The following is a 14,522-nucleotide window of genomic DNA, read 5'->3' as shown; positions in this document are numbered from 1 at the left end:
AGCCCTATCTTCCCGGATCGGGACTTTCCTGTCACTGCAATGCATTGACTCAATGATTTTGTTTTTATATATTGATATTGTTCCCCCTGTAATGTTGTGTATATGCACATTGTAGGTCAGTCACTGAACATACTGAGAGCATTGTGCAGAAGCCTGTAACATGCGTGCTAATACTTCACGTACATGTTTACTATTAGTAAATACTATATTATTATATTATTAAATATTATAGTAAATACTTAATATATTATCAGGACGTTTACTATTGTTTAATTTAAAGAAATGCATACCTAATAGTGAAAGATGGGGAAGGAAGGTTAAAGGAAACCGTGTCATTTTATATTAAATATCCAAAAGGGTCTTCTATATTGTTATAACAGTCTTTATAACCACACATCTTATTCGGCATCCTTGAAAATCAAACCTGCTTCGAATGAATACAGTCGGCAAAGCTTTGTTATGAAACCGTCTCTATACAACATGGGTGATGAAGCGCAGATGTCCGCAGCTCTGCGCGGCTCCACCAATGAGAGCACTGCGATTCTGCAGATCTGCGGAGCTCTGCCCATACGTCATTTCCTGTCCCTGCGTTGCAACACCCGGAAGAGGAGGCCAGCGCCGCCTGTCCCTTTAACTCGGCGGTGGGCGTGGCGGGCCGAGGGGGCCGGGGCGGCGGAGTGAGGACGTGGGGGGCAGTTCCTCGTCGCACATCGCATCTCTCTGGACGCGGGACACGCAGGGCACGGCTTACGGGGACAAAATGACGAAAATCACAAGTGTCAAGACCACGCCGTACAGCGACCAGAAGCCCGGCACCAGCGGCCTCCGCAAGCGGGTCACCGTGTTCCAGCAGAACCCGAACTACGCGGAGAATTTCATCCAGAGCATAATCTCCACCATCGAGCCGGCCGAGAGGCAGGAGGGCGTACTGGTAGTGGGGGGGGATGGACGGTTTTATATGAAAGAGGCGATTCAGCTGATCATCCGGATTGCTGCAGCCAATGGGGTAAGGAGCTTATTGATCTGCTTGTGTGTTGATTGCGTGCACCAGCGTACCTGCGTTAATATGTGTCTGCGGGGCTCTGGCGTGTGAAGGCTGCCTCTGCATGCATGCACTTTTATTTCTTCTTCTTCTTCTTCTTCTTCTTCTTCTTCTTCAAACGCTCAAATTGAGTTGGTCCAAAAAAGGACACCTGTGAGATTTGGTGCGTAAATGATCCAGACAGGGTGTGTGTCTGATGACGTGACTGCTTGCACGAATCCGTCCGAGGATGTCAGTAGTATCTGTTGCATCAATAATGGAAACGTGATCGTGTTGCACGTAAAGAGGCAGCTGTCTTTATGATGCACAGACATGTTCTACAAATGTCGTATGTGTAGAAATTGCATTGTGACATTAGTGTGTGAGTGAGAGAGAGGGAGAGGGAGAGGTGTTGAAAGAGCTACTGGACGGATGGTCTTGCCAAGTGACCTGTGTGATCTTTCACAGTAACGGGAGAAAGGGGATGCCTCTGCACCTTTGACATTTCACTTTCATTACCTCTGCCCCAAACTGCACGTCCTTGCACAATTAAGCAGGGTTTGCAATATAATAAACAGCGCCTGTCTGCTCCAGGGCGCGTATTTGTGGTTTGCTTTCTTCCTCCTCCTCCTCCTCCTGCATGCATTGCTTCATTTCTGCAGATTGTGCTAGTGAATTAATCATGTCAGACGTGTCAAGAGCAAAAATATCACCGGAACTGACATTTAAATAATGCTTCCCCGTCGTGCTGATTGTTCAGCCCTGTTTGCTAGTGCATCCAGGCTGGCGCAGGTACAGTTTGCACACAATCCGTCTCGCCCCCATTGCAGCCGGATCTCGTTGACCGGATGACGGAGGGAAGGGGGTGTGTCTGCTGTCTGCCATACTGCAGTGTGAAGGTCAAAGGGATTGAAGGCTGAAATGCGCTGGCCGGGGTCCCTGTAGTCAAGCAAAACGGGTCCCTTTCACTGCAGCCAGGGGAGTACTGAGCAGAGAGCACAAAGACACTGTTGTGTACTTATAAAGGCTTTAACGTGCAGAGAGGGCTGGCCTTTAGAGGTAGAATGGATTTCTTTCTTACCTTGGACTGAGTGTGGTGTTGTCTTGACTTTACTAGGCTGAATTCTTGCAAGGAGGCATTTAGAAATATGTCCTCTTGCTATAACATACCTAGCAGAGGACTTCCTGAAAGATGTGGGTTTACCGAGCGCTGTATCAGTTCCCTCACTGATCCTGGCAGATGTGTAAAGCAATGCTCCCACATGTGCAGATGTTTAGTGCCCAGAATTGGTGCTGGATGGGTGTATGAACTGTGTGAGTTGCTTCCTGACATCTTATTTCACAGAGCTGATGAAAAACAAAGTTTGATGTTTTTTTTACCTGCAGAATTGCTTCACTCTTTCCTGACACCTAACTCTTGGGTTGGGCTGTTTTAGGTAGGAAAATGTGTGATTGTGCACAATGATAAAACCTTGTCTCCACTTTCAATTGAGTCGCTGAAGGTGAAGTGGAAAGGCTGGGAAATCTACAGTTTTAGCCATTGAAAAACTCTTGAGTTGCTACAAAAATAAAAAAATAAAAAGATATTGCTAGCAATGCAATGGCAGGTTGCTCACAGTAATTGACAAGTTTTAGCCAAAGTAATGATTCATTCCAACAATCAGACCCAGGTCCAGGTATGGTGCATATGTTTGTGCCACAGCTTTTGTGTTTGGCAGTTAGTGATCGGACTAAAGGACAGGAATACCAAAAACTCAGTGCAGGGGAGCCTGGTCCTGTAGGTCTCCGTTACCCACAAGCTGCTAAAATCCAGAGTGATGGTAGGCATGTTATGAACATAAGAAGCTGTTCTTCATCTCTGCACAGAGAGGAACGGTTTTAAAATGTCCCGCTGCCAAATCTGTCCGAGTAAACCCTTCTGCCACCACACTCCACGAGACAAAAGGGGTTCCATGCATCGGGTCTCGCTAGAAGATGGACATTCAAGGCGTTTGAGCAGCACCAGAAACTGAGATATTTATGCTCTGGCACACCTTGCTTTCCAGGCTTCCTGCTATTAACTAAATTGGGCAATTCAGGCGCTGGAAAGGATGTGAAACAAGTGATGTCAATCTAACGAGTGGAAAAATAAAGCAACGATTCTTGAGAGAGCTTTCATATAAGAAGAACATAAGAAAGTGTCCAGTCGAGAGGAGGCCATTCACCCCATCGTGCTCGTTTGGTGTCCATTAATAACTAAGTGATCCAAGGATCCTATCCAGTCTGTTTTTGAATGTTCCCAAATTGTCTCTTCAGCCACATCGCTGGGGAGTTTGTTCAGATTGTGACGCCTCTCTGTGTGAAGAAGTGTCTCCTGTTTTCTGTCTCGAATGCCTTGAAGCCCAATTTCCATTTGTGTCCCCGGGTGCGTGTGTCCCTGCTGATCTGGAAAAGCTCCTCTGGTTTGATGTGATTGATGCCTTTCATGATTTTGAAGACTTGGATCAAGTCCCCACGTGGTCTCCTCTGTTCCAGGTTGAAAAGGTTCAGGTCCCTCAGTTCCTTGAGACAGAGTAGTTTAGATCTCCGATGCACTGCAGCCACCGAGGGCCAGACTTGTTTCACAGTGATGTCATTAATGAACATTTCCCTGAGGTTGGAGAACACAATGTGCAGCTGTGTAACGTTGCCCAGTCCTGCCTCTAGAGGGAAGGCTTGTCCGTGCCTTCAGTCGTTTTCACACTCAAAATGCTCACTCGTATTTAGTTCAAATGTTTGCGTTCCCTTTAGCCTTGATTTGGAACGGCAAAGGCATTTGGTTTTTGATAATTGTCTTAAAGGTTAGTTTAATTGTGTATTCTAAACTAATATTGAAGGTAAATGTATTATTTGTGTTTTTAGAATATAATTTTTGTTGTTTGGAATGTACCACACTTGAAGCGGAAGATTTTGATCATTTCACAGCAGCAGTCTTTAAAGCTTGACCACTGTGAGACCTGTTGAAGAACCGGTCTTCCAGTCATTCAGCACAGCTAACGAAGCAAAGTTTCCAAAAGCATGAGTCATTTCATGGGACTCTCCTTAATATCAGATCTTTCTCCGGGTGCGTCGCTCCCGATGTTCTAGTCCTAGATTCCAGCTTCGTCTCCAGTCCGTCATTCGTGCTTTTGCGGAAGGCGAGAAATCGACCCTCCGAACCCATGAAGCCGCAGCCAGGCTGTCGGTCTCGGCTCAGTCCTGGATCGTGCAGTGAGGCTTTACCCCTCTGACGCCTCAAATACCTCGGATGGCACAGGACCTCCATCATAAATCAGGGAGCTGGGTGTCTCCCTTGGCCCGGCCAGCGGGCTGTGGAGTCGAGGCTGTTGACAGGGGCAGTCCACACCCCCTGCTCCCCTTTCTGCAGACTGAGAGAGTGGAGAAGGACTTCCGACACACCGGCAGCTTGACTTTGTTTGTTTTTTGATCTTTTCTTTATTCCTCCCTCCACACGCAGTTTTTTTTGTGTGTGAAATAAAAGCGCCTCTTTTGTGAATGATGTGCGGCAGTCCGCAGCTCTGACAGTGATCCCCCAGGACAAGTGTGAGGAAGCGTCTTCAGTTACACGCTCTGCCTCCGAGAGGGGGTCCAGGGAGTTATTTTTGGGCACTTAACTACTTCGCTTGAACTTTGAATACTGGATCGGCCATTAGTCTTCATCTATTCCACCTTCTCCGAGCAGAGATTCAATTAAAAGTTTCCCTTTTCCATGGTGCTTTGACGATGGATGATAGCCCTTTGCAGCTCCTGACTTTGCCAACCGTCCCGTACTCCGACCAGAAGCCAGGAACCAGCGGACTGCGGAAGAAGACGTACATTTTCGAGACCAAGAAAAACTACCTGCAGAATTTTGTGCAGAGCATATTTTTTTCCATTGATCTGAGAGACCGGCAGGGATCAACTGTGGTCGTGGGAGGGGATGGCCGTTATTTCAATAAAGCCGCTATAGAAATTATAACCCAGATGGCAGCTGCCAACGGGGTCAGTATTGTGTGTGTGTGTGTGTGTGTGTGTGTGTGTGTGTGTTTGTTTCGATTCGTGATTTGAATGCATGCCTGAGTTTCGTGTGTATTTTTAGCATGACCATCTCAATTGTTCTTGTATATAGGGCAGCTTTATTCAAAATACTCTGATTTGTTATACTTTTAACATTGTTGAGCAAAGAATATTACATTGAGTAACTTCTTACATGTATGTGAATATGAGAACACAAATGTAACGGCTACCAAAACCGCAAAGGTGAATTCATTCACGGTTTTGCAAAATAAGTGTGAACTTTTGGAAAAACACCTGAAAAGATGTTTATTTGTGCATGACAGGGTTTTCATGTGAAGTGGAAATTATGAATCAAGATTGCTGAAACCTTAGTCTGTGAAGAAAGAGATTATGGTGATTTATTTTAGGCTTTTAGTGAAATTTCATAATTTTGGATGCAAGCATACTCGCCAAAATGTGGATTGAAGGTTTAGCGGGAATACCCGTAACTGTAATGGATTTAAACCTAAATGTAAGATACACGAACAATCTCTTTTAATATAACATAAAAAAAAAATGGAAGGTTTAATATCATAGTCTGTGACAGCGCTGTTTACGGTGTCAAAGTTCGAGAGAAACGGGAACAATAGGAAAGAATGAAATGTTGCATTGAGCAATCTCCATAGTAAACAATTAGTCTGCTGTGATCTCCCCGGCATAGTGAGGAAATACCAGAGCCGATGCCAGCGGAGGTGCTAATCATTTTGTGGGAGGACAGGCACGTTCAGTGGCAACCAACATGCTTTTAGTAGCATAAACACAACTGGGATTGTGTTACTTTAGTTTCTGGGAATACTTTAAAATTATCAGATGCGTAATTAATCGCGAGGGATTGCAGTCAGTTTGTAGACTTCCACTTTTGTGTTGAGTTTATGTATAGTTTATAAATAATAAACAATAGACCCCTTTTCTTTGGCTCATTGGATGTAGAAAGCATTGCAGGATTATAAAATATTGTCCTTGTACTTTTATATTCATTTAACAATTTAATATGAATCCTCTTCATTTTCTTTGGTCACCGAAAACATGCTGCTGTCGTTCCGAGTTCTGGTGCCAACCAAGGAAGAACCTGTGCTCCCTTCTTCCTGAGCTAACCTGTTCCCCGCGTCTCGTTGCAGATTGGCCGTCTGGTCATCGGACAGAACGGGATCCTCTCCACCCCGGCGGTGTCCTGTATAATTAGGAAGATCAAAGCCATTGGAGGCATCATTCTGACAGCCAGCCACAACCCAGGTGGACCCAATGGAGACTTTGGTATTAAGTTCAACATTTCCAGCGGAGGTGAGCGCAGGTCTTTCACTTTTGTACAGACGTTGCTATGATGTCACTTCCTCCTGTAATTGCAGCTGATTGCTCACATGAAAACAAGTCGGAATAACGCAAGATTCAACATGTAGGCCTATCGGATGAACTTAGATTTGATTATCATGTCATACAGGGGATCTATATATCTGGCATTTTGAGATCTTAAAGTCCTCCCTTACCTCAGACTGCTCAAGCACCACGGAAGTAAAGTAATCAGTCATGCCAAGGCAGAGTGTCCAAGAGCACTAGTGTCCCGTGACCTTTACGCTAGAAATAACAATACACCCCCCCCACCATATATGTGTGAGAGTTTGAGTTGGGTGGCTCCCTTTCTAAAGGCTCAGCGTCCGTTCCTCTGAGAAGGGAAGAGAAGGTGGCCAAGGGCTAGTGTGTCCTTTCTCAGCCGGTAGATATTGTTGGAGAGTCTCAGATTTCTTGGAGGATTTATTTAGAAGACTGAGGGGTGTCTTCCTTCCATAGAGATTTCCACAAAAGCATTGTGGGTTTCTTACCCAGAGTCCATCGCCCGTTGTTCTCTGAGAAGCGACACAATCTGTCAACCCAGGAGCCCAAACGTTTGTGGCTTTATATTCCTCACTGCTCCATAAACGCCTGCATTGTACAGATGTGGTGTTGTCTTCAGTGTTTCCAGCTGATCTGTCAGACCCCGAACCCTGCTGAACCCGAGGGGAATAGTGCCGCGGAAGCTGGCACACCCTGCTGGAAACTCTTCACCGTGCTTGATCAGTCCGATTTCCAGATCTATATTTAAATAAGACTCTATGTGATGATTGGTATCTCTGAGCAAGAGTTTTTCAGCCCCCTATCTTACTTATGTGTTGTAGAAGAAGAAGTGAGTGAGTGTGTGTAATAATGACTAAAATCGTTGGCTATTGTGAGGTGGTAGTTTTTATGGTATGTGATGATTTTGAAAAATTGAAAAAGGAGTTAAGAATGTGTATTTTGGCTTCTGTGTGGGAGAGAGATGACAGTCTGTGCCACACCTTACAGGTCCCGCTCCAGAAGCCATCACCGACAAAATCTTCCAGATCAGTAAGACGATTGAAGAGTACGCCATCTGCCCTGAGCTAAACGTAGACCTGACCACCATAGGCAAGCAGCAGTTCGACCTAGAAAACAAGTTCAAACCATTTACAGGTAAGACGGGGACCTTTGCCTCTCGTTCTGCATTTACTCCAGGTATCCTTTGTGTTGCAGGGGATCTGTTTTCGGGGGGAAAGCATAGAAATATACCTGGCATAAAAAATATTAACCAACTTGCTGTCCCTTCTCTCTGTTTTGCAGTTGAGATCGTCGACTCTGTGGAGTCCTACGCCAACATGCTGAGGAACATCTTCGACTTCGCGGCCCTGAAAGAGCTGCTGTCCGGACAGAATCAGCTGAAGATCCGGATAGACTCCATGCACGGAGGTACGTGGGGTCCCCCGGGTTAGTCGTCGAGGCCGGGGGGTTCTGGGCTCTGCTGCTCGAGTGCCGCTTGGTCTTCTGGGCTTCGTTCCAACCGGAGCTCTGAATCACGAGCTGCTCTAGAACGTCGCACTCTTCTGTTGTGTCCTGTGCCTTTACGATTTGCGTGTCCTGTGTTAACCCCCACGCCTCCCATCTGATTCAGTGGTGGGACCGTACGTCAAGAAGATCCTCTGTGAGGAGCTGGGCTCTCCGGCCAACTCCGCGGTCAACTGTGTCCCCCTGGAGGACTTCGGTGGCCACCACCCCGACCCCAACCTGACCTACGCGGCCGACCTGGTGGACACCATGAAGGGGGGGGAGTATGACTTCGGCGCTGCTTTCGATGGTGACGGAGTAAGTGTCTGGGCTGTTAGCTTTCATTCCCCCGGTGGCCAAGCGAAGTGGGCCTGTGTATACGGAGGTGTCAAGGGCTGGGATAGCATCGTATATCTCCTCCTGAAACCATCTGGCAGAGCTGTACTTGAGACCTGTGCTTTAGCCTTTAAAGTGCTGAAAGGATCTCTTTACAACTTTGACAGCTCCTTTAAATATTAAATATTCCTTTAACAAGTAAATAAAAAATCGCAATCTGCTGTTTCTTGCCATCATTCTCCAGAACTGTCCTGACTTCCATATTGGTCCATATTGGTTGCAAAACCGTAGGCCAGTTGACCCTTACTCCTACAATGGTCCGAGAGTTATGTACAGAGAAGGAAACCTCGAGGAACGAAACGGAGCCTTGTTATTAATCTTTAAACGATTCGCCGTTGTCTTGTCTTAATCTCGCCCCGCCTCTCTCTCTCCTCTCCTCTGTTCTGCAGGATCGGAACATGGTTCTGGGAAAGCACGGCTTCTTCGTGAACCCCTCGGACTCGGTGGCCGTCATCGCCGCCAACATCTTCAGCATCCCCTACTTCCAGCACACGGGCGTGCGGGGCTTCGCTCGCAGCATGCCGACCAGCGGGGCCCTGGACAAGTACGTCCACCGGATCAGAGAGAAAAGCATCCTGTTCCGTTTTATTTGGCAGGATTCCTTCTTAAGTCTATTATCCTCCTCTTAGATGATTTCATAAGGTTGTTGCTGGGAATTGCAGGGCCACACCAGGACTACATTAATGAGAGCAAAACTGCTTTTGGGCAGATAAGAAGAATATAAGAGAGTGGCCATTCGCCCTATCGTGCTCCAAGGATCCAAGGATCCTATCCAGTCTGTTTTTGAATGTTCCCACATTGTCTCTTCAGCCACATCGCTGGGGAGTTTGTTCAGATTGTGACGCCTCTCTGTGTGAAGAAGTGTCTCCTGTTTTCTGTCTTGAATGCCTTGAAGCCCAATTTCCATTTGTGTCCCCGGGTGCGTGTGTCCCTGCTGATCTGGAAAAGCTCCTCTTGTTTGATGTCCACTTAAATAAATGAAATCTATCATTTTATATCGGCAAGAAAATTAGACCCTTTCTTGATTCAAATCCCCACCTGAGTAGCTGGCCCTGTGTTTGTTCAGGCCGCACATTTCTCTGCCACTTGAAATCCGATCGCACTTCCTTCTGTACCCGCTCTCCCTGCCAGCACGTCTAATGATAGACTGGGCCACAGCCAGACACGCCTCGCCACACGCACCGGCCAGACGGCACAGATGTGGTTTGACGGCCGCTCTTCCCAGGAAGGTACAGCAGATGAGAGAAAGGAGGTCTCTGACGTTTGGTTGGAGGCGTGAGGCAGTCGGACGGCGGTGGTTTGGGCTCTGGCGCAGGTCTGAGTGTATGTTTATCTGCTGGGAGTCGGCGGATTTGGCCTGGAGGCTCGGGAAATACAGAAACTTGACTGTGTCTCGAGGGGACTGGGTCTAAACTCCAGCTGTGTGGCGTTGAGCTATTTAGTGGATTTGTACAGGGTAGGCGAACCGGCATTTGGCTGGTGAATCATGCATGAGGCTTTTAATGTATTTTCTTTTAATTTTTAATTTTTTTTTCCCGTTCCCATTTCAGTGTTGCGAAAGCTACCAAAATCACTCTGTTCGAGACTCCCACGGGCTGGAAGTTCTTCGGGAATTTGATGGACGCGAACAAACTGTCTCTCTGTGGAGAGGAGAGTTTCGGCACCGGTGAGTCGCACATTGGGGGCTTGCGTTCCTTCCTGCCGCATCAGCAGCCAGCCTGAACAGCACCTTCTTGCTCTTGCTAAACGGGCTCCGTTCTTGTGCTCGTACCCTCCCGGTCCCGTCAACCCCCCCCGGTCACCGCGTGTGCGTGTTCCCCACAGGCTCCGACCACATCCGCGAGAAGGACGGGCTGTGGGCGGTGCTGGCCTGGCTGTCCATCATCGCGGCGCGCAAGCAGAGTGTGGAGGACATCCTTAAGGAGCACTGGCAGAAGTACGGGAGGAACTTCTTCACCAGGTCAGAGCGGCGCCTCAGACGGCAGCTTTTGCAACAGCTTTTACATCAGTCACGCTTCCGTCATGTCCCTGTAGTCGAAGCCCAAATCGCTCGGTTCCGGATTAAACGATTTGCTGAAAGATAGCGTTATGGTCTCGAACAGAACAAACTGTGTGTTAATAAGTACCAGATTCCCTTCTCGTCGGACGGTTAAAAAACCTAATCCGGTAGTCGTTTTTTCTCTGTGTATTCTCGGCCTGGGTGTCCTGTATCGGTGTACGAAATGAAAAATAGCACTGTCTGTATGTGCATGGCAGAACCTATTAGGCGTGCATTTAGCATGTAAAGGAATTTCCTGAGATCCGTTCGGTCAGATCCGTATCACCTGCTAGTAATTATGTTTGTAGCTCGTTTGTAACTTCCGCGCCCTCTGGTGGGGGTTTGGGGAAATGCAGTGACATCACAATGGAGAAATTGTGGGTGATATAGAGTGGTTACAAATATCAGACAACTATGATGTAACAAATATAGCTGTTGTTGATTGGTCTAGATTTTTATGAGTATCGACGCTGCAGAGAATTGCGAATTAAAGCCAAGAAAAGGCTGTTGCTTAAATTTTGTATTCAAGTTAAAGCAAATGACAGAAATCTCAACCAAACCAATAAGAAAAAGAGATAGTATGGACATAATACTGATAATATGTCCAGAACTCAGATGGCGACACCCCTTTATTGATTTTTAGTCTTTTGGGAAGTATGGAAAAGCGAGTCTGAGCTGAGCTTGTCCTGCCTCCGACAGGTACGACTACGAGGAGGTGGATGCGGATGGAGCCAGTAAGATGATCAAGGACCTGGAGGCCACGATGCTGGACAGGGCCTTCATCGGACAGAAGTTTTCCGCGGGGGACAAGACCTACACCGTGGAGCGAGCGGACAACTTCGAGTACAGCGACCCGGTGGATGGGAGCATCTCTCGGAACCAGGTGAGACCAAAGAGTTGCGGCTGTTCTGTCTGACCTACAAAAAATGAGAATTGAAAAACGGACGGATGGAAATGTAAAGGTGAAAGGGTGTGTGGAGAGGGGAAATCATGAAAAATAAATTAATTCACGTCAAGAACCACAACAGACAAACAAAACGTGATATTTTTTAATGTCTCGGCTGAGTGCAGATTACATCACAATGCCATAAGTGGTCTGTGACAGGAGTTTATCGGCACACGTTATAGTAGTGGAAGTGCTTGAACAGGAAATCCTAAAGGAAACATCATACTGAAGTGATGATAACAATCTGACAACATCAGCACTGAAGAGATTTAGTAAACTGTATGCCCCTCACCCTTGGGGACCTGGAGTCTCCAGCGAGGAAGGGAAACTGAATTCTCCAACTTGCTGGGATCACCACCGCCGGAGAAAGGGAGAGGGAGAGGGACAGGGAAGCCGCTCTTATCTGCCAGAGAGATAGGGTTCTGAGGAATGTGGCGCACAGACTACCCAGACGATACTCAAAGGGTAGATAGAGAGAAGAAAAGAGAGAGATGCTTTTAAAATAAACAGAGACACCCAGGCGTTGTTTTTGGTCTGGAACATGTGTCTCGGTTCTGAAAGCAGAGGTTCTAGAACTCAATCCACTGGGTGACACACTGTCCAACCGTCTGTGTTTCCGTCAGGGTCTCCGCCTCATCTTCTCTGACGGCTCTCGCATCATCTTCCGTCTCAGCGGGACGGGCAGCGCTGGGGCCACCGTGAGGCTCTACATCGACAGCTACGAGAAGGACCCCCAGAAGATCTACCAGGACCCCCAGGTGAGCCCCCGTGCAGCACTGTACACAGAGGGGTGACGCTCTGAGAAACTCGTACCGGGCTTTCTTGACTTTGTGTCTTATCGGCGCCGAGTCCAGACTGTCCAGGGACGGGGCAGGGCTGTGACTTATTGTCTGGTCTGGACGGAGATTCCCGACGGACAGTCTAACCACTTCGGCAGCCAAAAATACACCAGGATGTTTATAGATTGTCTGTAAAGCAGTGAATCCTCATCTGAAGTGAAATGTTGGCTGCAAGACTATCAGAGCGAGCGAGAGAGGGGGAGAGGGAGAGAGAGAGAGAGAGAGAGAGAGAGAGAGACGCAAAGACAGAAAGATGGAGACAGACGCAGAGAGAGAGAGAGACGCGGAGAGAGACACAGATTGAGACAGTGGAGAGAGGGAGGGAGGGAGGGAGAGAGAGAGAGAGGAGAGAAATAGAGACAGAAAGACTGAGAGATGCCGAGAGAGACACCAAGACACAGATAGGGACACACTGAGAGAGAGACAGAGACAGACGAATAAGGCTACAAAAGTAATGTTTGAGAATTCGCTGGACACCCTGACAGAGATGCCCGTCTCTCCCAGGTCATGCTCGCCCCCCTTGTCACCATCGCGCTCAAAATCTCCCAGCTCCACGAGCGGACCGGCCGGACGGGCCCCACGGTCATCACATGAGCCCCGAGCAGCGGCACGCCGGTTCCAGCAGAGCGAGAGAGCGCTAGAGCGTAAACAACACCCCCAACTTCAAGTCTAGTCTTCCTTCAGAGTGTTTTAGGTTTCGTGACAAAATGTACACTTAAAATATATATATATATTTAAAAAAATCACAAAACTAATAAAGCTGTTCAAAAGGATGACGTTTGTGTTTTATTGTATCATTTCCTTTCTCTTTTAGTTTCCTGTTCTTTTCATACTTTCACTTCTAAAATCCTAAAAGAGACCCCATGAATGACTTTATTTTATTAATTTTATTGACCCACCTTCATTAACCTGCAATCCAACACACTTCACACGCCGTTCGCAATCTCAGCCACACGTTTGCACAATATCTGTGCGTCGGTTTGGATTTGCTATAATGAGGTCAATCTTTAGTTTCTCGTCTTCCGCGAGTCGGAAAAAGGCTCGTTCGATGACGCCATCTCGAGGTCTGAACCCTAATCCTCTCTGTAGACGGTCTGGGAGGGTCCCTCGACAACTCCTTCCAGCAGAGACCGAAACGAGAGTCTTTTAAATGAAATCGACCATGCCAAAAAAAAAAAAAAAAAAAAAGACTCCATGCTATCCTATCTTTTTACAATAAACAAGCCAAAGAGATGAGAAAATCCAGAGTCGTTTTACAGGCTCAGTCCAGAAAGACACTCGGCTCCATTTCCTTACGAAATTATCCTAGAAGATGCTTCTCTCCTAAATAAATCTTCTCTCATGGCTGGACTGGTCAGTCGGGCGCAGTGGCGTTTCAGGAAATGTTTCCAATCGCTAATGGAACTGTCCTGCCGGGTTCGACCATGAGTGATGCGTCTGTGATCCGTAATCCTTGTTGATGAGAAATGAATCGGGCTTTCCAAGTTAAAGATGAAACGGATAAATAAATCTATATATATATACACACTCACATACACACACACACACATTTTCCAGCTTTTCCAGATCAGCAGAGACGCACACACGGACCCGGGGACACAAATGGAAATTGGGCTTCAAGGCATTCAAGACAGAAAACAGGAGACACTTCTTCACACAGAGAGGCGGCCCAATCTGAACAAACTCCCCAGCGATGTGGCTGAAGAGACAATTTGGGAACATTCAGAAACAGACTGGATAGGATCCTTGATCACTGAGTTATTAATGGACACCAAACGAGCATGATGGGCCGAATGGGCTCCTCTCATTAGTAAACTTTCTTATGTTCTTATATGAAGGCTCTCTCAGGAGCTCTCTAAAACGTTGCTTTATTTTTCCACTCGTTAGATTGACATCACTTGTTTCACATCCTTTCCAGCGCCTGAATTGCCCAATTTAGTTAATAGCGGGAAGCCTGGAAAGCAAGGTGTGCCAGAGCATAAAGATCTCAGTTTCTGGTGCTGCTCAAACACGTTGAATGTCCAGCTTCTAGCGAGACCCGATGCATAGATCCCCTTTTGTCTCATGGAGTGTGGTGGCAGAAGCGGTTACTCCGACAGATTTGGCAGCGGGACATTTTAAAACCGCTCCTCTCTGCGCAGAGATGAAGAACAGCACCGGCGTTTGATTTCCCGCTCTGCGAAGGCGTAGGATCCGCGTTGTCTGACTTCCCGCTCCCGAAATGCTGGGACACATAATGCATTCCTATGTTCCGGCCGTAATGGTTTGCAGGTTTTATTTTGATTGGCTGTCATTACGTCAAGTAATCGCCGTAAAGCTCGCTCGCTAGCTGCACAAGTCAAGAACTATCAGGTTTAAAATCAAGTTGTTGTTTTTTTTTGCGTTGCTGGCAGTAAGTCTTTATTTTTACAACTTCTT

General features: G+C 47.1%; 1 protein-coding gene across 2 annotated transcripts; it reads left to right on the top strand.

The window, feature by feature from the left end:
• The first annotated feature begins 669 nt into the window (after positions 1 to 669).
• Positions 670 to 12,877, top strand: pgm1 (phosphoglucomutase 1). 2 transcript variants are annotated; one of them, XM_066692416.1, is made up of 11 exons: positions 670 to 1,006; positions 6,193 to 6,355; positions 7,391 to 7,537; positions 7,685 to 7,810; positions 8,013 to 8,203; positions 8,671 to 8,825; positions 9,832 to 9,947; positions 10,106 to 10,241; positions 11,019 to 11,202; positions 11,889 to 12,023; positions 12,609 to 12,877. In XM_066692416.1, exons 1-11 carry the CDS (start codon positions 761 to 763, stop codon positions 12,696 to 12,698), a joined length of 1,689 nt encoding a protein of 562 aa, XP_066548513.1. In that variant the 5' UTR covers positions 670 to 760; the 3' UTR covers positions 12,699 to 12,877. The 2 variants fall into 2 exon arrangements, with proteins under 2 accessions (XP_066548513.1, XP_066548512.1); XM_066692415.1 differs by lacking the exon at positions 670 to 1,006 and adding an exon at positions 4,722 to 5,020.
• The last annotated feature ends 1,645 nt before the right edge of the window (positions 12,878 to 14,522 follow it).

Source organism: Amia ocellicauda, chromosome 19, assembly GCF_036373705.1.
Source record: "Amia ocellicauda isolate fAmiCal2 chromosome 19, fAmiCal2.hap1, whole genome shotgun sequence".
NCBI lineage: Eukaryota > Metazoa > Chordata > Actinopteri > Amiiformes > Amiidae > Amia > Amia ocellicauda.
The sequence above is the reverse complement of the archived record's forward strand: the minus strand, read 5'-3'. Positions and strand labels throughout refer to the sequence as shown.